A 5,818-nucleotide genomic window follows, 5' to 3' on the forward strand; every position below is an offset into this window, starting at 1 on the left:
CTTGGCAATATCTCCAGAGCCCATTCCATCCTTGTGGAGTTGTACAATTTTGTCTCTGGTGTCTTTGGACGGCTCTTTGCTCTTAGCCATGCTGAATATTTGGGTCTTACTGATTGTATGGAGTGGACAGGTGTCGTTATGCAGCTAACAACCTCACACAGGTGCATCTGTTTCTTTTTTTCAAACATTTCAGGTTCATTTTTATACTTAGTAAACTAAACCCGAGGGCCGGATAAAACCTGTTCGCAGGCCTGATCCGGTCATCGGGCCAGACGTTTGACACCCCTGCTCTATTGCCATGTCCTGTCATGCTAGCATGCTGACACTATTGAGCAGTAATCATAGAGAGAATTAGCTCTGGTTCAAAAGATCAACACGTTCGGCTGCATGAAAAGACCCCCCCCCCTGTTTTTCCCCCCTCCTTCCCATACAAACAAATCTCTCCATGGTTGTGCCACAAATAGAGCACTTGGAGCTTAGTGAAGCACTGCTGACGTGTTTCTCACCGGAGAGAATCCAGGGTCCATCGGGTCAGGAAAACCTGAGAGATGGAAGAACGATACACTGTGTGTGTGTGCGTGTGTGTGTGTGTGTGAGAGGGTGAAGAAAATAGCGCCGTAATTTGGTCCCCTTCTGTGTATCTGTCATCGCCATGTCTGGATACGCGATGGAACTTTGGGATTGTATGCGTCTTCCCCAGTGATTGGAAGTATGAGACACACGAGTGTGGGGTTGAGGCGACCATTATCTCGGACATCCGACCCTTCTATCTAACAAATATTATGCCGTTACGTAACAGTTTGAGTTTGCATCCGACAGTTCTGACATGTGAACGCGAGGGAAACCGAGATTTTGGATGAAATTAGGGGGGATAATGGGGGCATTGTGGTAGTCAACACAAACTCCCCATGAGTGACCGTAAAAGGCCACATGGTGCGTGAGTGAATGGGAAGCCTCGGGGGTTATCTCCAAGAAGCGTTGCTTTATTTATAGAGTGAAAAAAAGAAGAAGAAGAAAAAACAAAACAATCCTCCCATCAAGCGCACCCACCCCCTTTTTAACGTTGCACCTCCTCCATGTTCAATTAGCCCCTCATGGGTGGAGTAATGCAATCAGGAGTGACTAGTACAGACCTCGGGAGAGTCCAGCCTCAGTCTTATCCAGACTCTGCACAGGCGCAACCTCCTCACACAGGAAGGTAAGACCAGACTCTGTTCCACTATCCATCCGCCCATCGTCTTTCCTCCCGATCCATCCTTTCACCGCTCGCCATCTTCCCATCTCCAGAGTAACCCTCACCTTTCCAGCCTCCTTCTCCTCCACCAACAAATCCCAGCCCTGGTTCTTCCATCCTAAACGCACCCCCAAGTCAGACTTTTCCGGACATTTCAATTTTAGGTTTTGCCGCGGCGATACTGAAGTTGACCAATCCGGCATGTTGCAATTGTCAACTGGGGTAGGCTCCAGCTTTACACAATCAATTTTGGGGGGATTCCTCTTATGATAAAATTTTGCAGGCATGCATGGAGGCTGGAAATCAGAAGAAAAAAAATTCAATTCACTAGGATTTTGATTTTTTTTAAACAATAATTGTTGGTCAGTTCTCCTCGTACGGTACAAACCAGTTAGAAATGTAGTACTGGTGTAATTTTTTAAATTTTCCTGCAATCTGCTACGATTTCTTTTAGTAGTATTTACGCGATGCATGTGCTTGGTATCTAATAAATATAAATATTTCTGCAGTAATTTACAGGTTTTTATCGAATCTGGTGTTCATGGGTACCACGACATTAGGGGTGTCAAACTCATTTTAGATCGGGGGCCACATGGAGAAAAATCTACTCCCGAAAATCACGGCAGGATAACTTAAAAATAAAGACAACTTCAGATTGTTTTCTTTGTTTGAACATAGAACAAGCCCATTCTGAAATTGTACAAGTCATAATGTTATTGTTGTTTTTTTACACTTACAGGTTGCGGTTAATATTATTCTATCTTTTATCGTCGTTATTTATATTTTCTGAATAAATTATGTGGTGATGTTCATAAGTCAACTCATTGGTGTTCATTTTCAATCCATCCGGATGAAAAAAAAAATGATATCAAAATCAATTTACTGTATTTTATTTATGTAGTTTGATCATTTTACTCGACTGATGTACTAACATCTTGTGGTTTATTTTGTACATGCGTAACATCATCTATAAAGATACAAATAATTGCTATTGTGACATTCTGTGGACACGTTTAGAACAGCAGTTTATTCCATAAAAAAATTTCAGGTTCATTTTTATACTTGGCAAACTCATCCCGTGGGCTGGATGAAACCTGTTTGTGGGCCTGAGCCGGCCCTCGGGCAATACTTTTGACACCCCTGCACTAGATGGAGCCCGCTTATAGCACGATTTCAATGCACAATACCATAACTTCTACTGGTATCAAAACTGCGGTTGTCAAAAATACCGGGTTAAATCATGGGCTTAATCACAAAAAAATGATGACATTAAAATCACGTTTAGTTGCAGATTGATTTATTTTGCGCTCACACGCTCCTTAACATTAATTGCGGACAGTTCCATGAAAGGCAGCGTGGGTTGTTCTCACTTCAAAATAAACCTTGGCGGGCCGTTTCCTCAAAACGGTTTGGAACAAAACAACGGCGTGCATTCGGGGAAAAACATTTAAAAATGGTTCCTGTATGACATTTTGACAATAAAATGAGTAATGATATTTACTGTGATTAATCCCGATTCATCCCAATTCAAAAGTGTGAATAATATAATTAAAAGAAAAATATTAATTTGTAATTAAAGCCAATGTTATTGTGAGCCTCCCCTCTCTTTCTCTATGACAACTCAACTAGTGGACACGGGTGGCCACCCCTCCTTGAGAAAGAGTTTTCCTTGCCTCTGTCACCAAATGGGTGTGCCCATAGGCCCCCATCTACATTTTTGCCAGTGGGTGCTCGGCGTGTGTATATTAAATTTTTTTTTTTTTCAAATAGGCGTTCCGTGAAGTTCTCAACCATTTTTCAATGATGTACCCCCTGTGAAAATGTTTTTAATTCAAGCACCCCCTAATCAGAGCAAAGCATTTTTGGTTGAAAAAAAGAGATAAAGAAGTAAAATACAGCACTATGTCATCAGTTTCTGATTGATTAAATTGTATAACAGTGCAAAATATTGCTCATTTGTAGTGGTCTTTCTTGAACTATTTGGAAAAAAAGATATAAAAATAACTAAATACTTGTTGAAAAATAAACAAGTGATTCAATTATAAATGAAGATTTCTACACATAGAAGTAATCATCAACTTAAAGTTCCCTCTTTGAGGATTGTAATAGAGATCCATCTGGATTCATGAAATGAATTCTAAACATTTCTTCACAAAACAATAAATCTTTAACATCAATATTTATGGAACATGTCCACAAAAAAAATCTAGCTGTCAACACTGAATATTGCATTGTTATTTTTTTTTCACAGTTTATGAACTTACATTCATATTTTATTCAATAAATATATTTATAAAGGATTTTTGAATTGTTGCTATTTTTATAATATTTAAATAAAAAATCTCATGTACCCCTTGGCATACCTTAAAGTACCCCCAGGGGTACGCGTACCCCCATTTGAGAACCACTGCCCTATGATATGTGGCTTTATTATTTTGTAAAACGGACCAAACTCGCCACAAAATTAACTACAACAAGATTTTTATTTTTTTTATTATTTTAAAGATTGAACATTGCCTTCAACCTCCACGTGGGTGCTCGGCATCATTGATTCATGTTTTGTACGTTTTATCATTTTTTTCATTTTACATATACATTCGAAATATTTGCACAAATACAAATTTATGAGGCAAACACTTGCGGAAATTTAATTTTTTGCGGAATATTATATTATTTATTACCTTTGAGTACAAACCATATCAAAAGTGCTTTCAAACCTATCACTATACAATGTTTTCCTTCATTCTTTGTTGACTTACACGTGTACAGTTTGCTGGTTTTATTATTATACTGCATGTGCTTTAATGATTACATTTTCTTTTCATTGTATGTCAGTGTCCTTGGGTACCTTTTTAAAAGCGATGTATAAATAAAATAGTTATTATTAGTATCATATACTCGAAGCTGAAGTCCTAAAGTGCCTCTTCAGTTCTCAGAAGAATGAGAATTGTGGTTCTCGTTTTGCCAATTTTCAAAGGTTTAATTGAAAATCTTGGAAAGATGGCCGACATTCGTGGAAAAAAAAAAAAGAAGCCAGCAGGGTTATTTGCAGGATAGACGGGTGGGTTTGCTCCTCGGCAACAAGTATCTGGGAAAACAGCTGCGGCGGCATGTTGGACTCGGCCGAGGTTGTATTCCGTGGCAGTTTAGATTAGCACGTTTTTATTTTTAGGAGGCAGATAAATCCTTGCATAAGCTAGGTGAGTCAGGGCGGCAGGAACAGACAATGGCGGAATGCGGGTGGGACAGAAAGATTAATCCTTTTCAGTTTTAAGCCTAATAAAATATGTGGGAACCAGGTGCACAGGCATATCTAGCATGGACATTTCATTTAAAAAGAAAAGACTTTTGGACAGGAAGTTTCCAGTTTCCTTTTATGGTCAAATGAATTAATCGGGGGCAGAGCTGCAAGAATAACTGCTGAGTAGGCATAGGTGCAATAACCAAAAATGACAACTACGACAAGTGACCACTACTATGTACACACAGTGACAAGGATACTGTGCTGCTGACAGCTGGAGATCAGGTGATAGATGTGTACATTAGCAGTGACACTTTGGTATGCCTCCTAAAGCCCAACTCCACTGATAAGTGATATTTATAGCCTCTTCGTTTTGGCGACTCGATGAAGGAAAGCTTCAGAAGTTGCTTAAAAATACACCGGGCATAGCTGCGCATTATCTTGAGCGACAACTGACCTCTGTGTTGTCTTTTTTGCTGTCATGTGATCAGTCGCGAGTCAAAATGACGGAGCGCTACGACTGCCACTACTGCAAGGAGTCCCTGTTTGGGAAGAAGTACGTCCTGCGGGAGGAGAACCCCTACTGTGTGAAATGTTACGAGAGCCTGTACTCCAATACCTGCGAGGACTGCAAGAAACCCATTGGCTGCAATAACAGGGTGAGAACACGCACACGCACACAAACTGGTTATCATTTGGAATGGGGACCAAGTTTTTGATCATCACTTGTGGGGACTACCCTTTCTACAGGTTGTGGAGGCATAAAAAAATTAGGTAAAATGGCCACTGCCCAGTTAGCTCATACGCATCTTTAAAGGCCTACTGAAACCCACTACTACCCACCACGCAGTCTGATAGTTTATATATCAATGATGAAATATTAACATTGCAACACATGCCAATACGGCCTTTTTAGTTTACTAAATTGCAATTTTAAATTTCCCGGGACTTTTTTCTTGAAAACGTCGCATAATGATGAGGTGTACGCGTGACGTCACGGGCTTTTATGAATATGAGCGCTGCACACACACACAGCTAAAAGTTGTCTGCTTTAACGGCATAATTACACAGTATTTTGGACATCTGTGTTGCTGAATCTATTGCAATTTGTTCAATTAATATTGGAGAAGTCAAAGTAGAACAATGGAGTTGGGAAGCTTTAGCCTTTAGCCACACAAACACACGGTGATTCCTTGTTTAAAATTCACAGAGTTGAAACATTACTATGGATCAGAGCGGACATGGATCCCGAACACTTATCAACCAGCATGTTTCGGTGAAAAAATTGTGGTTAAAAAGTCGCCGCTTACCGTATATTAGCTGAGCTTGCGCCTCCCATACAG

At 40.0% G+C, this 5,818-nt stretch overlaps 1 protein-coding gene across 1 annotated transcript in view; it reads left to right on the forward strand.

The window, feature by feature from the left end:
- Positions 1–1,042: 1,042 nt before the first annotated feature.
- Positions 1,043–5,818, forward strand: part of fhl2a (four and a half LIM domains 2a) — a 13,205-nt gene continuing 8,429 nt past the window's right edge. Inside the window, exons 1-2 of the mRNA XM_061879290.1 lie at positions 1,043–1,198; positions 4,967–5,134. Of these exons, the coding sequence (XP_061735274.1) occupies positions 4,979–5,134 (156 nt within the window). The 5' untranslated portion in view covers positions 1,043–1,198; positions 4,967–4,978. The remainder of the gene's footprint in view (positions 1,199–4,966; positions 5,135–5,818) is intronic.

The sequence above is a fragment of the Nerophis ophidion genome, linkage group LG19 (assembly GCF_033978795.1).
Source record: "Nerophis ophidion isolate RoL-2023_Sa linkage group LG19, RoL_Noph_v1.0, whole genome shotgun sequence".
NCBI lineage: Eukaryota > Metazoa > Chordata > Actinopteri > Syngnathiformes > Syngnathidae > Nerophis > Nerophis ophidion.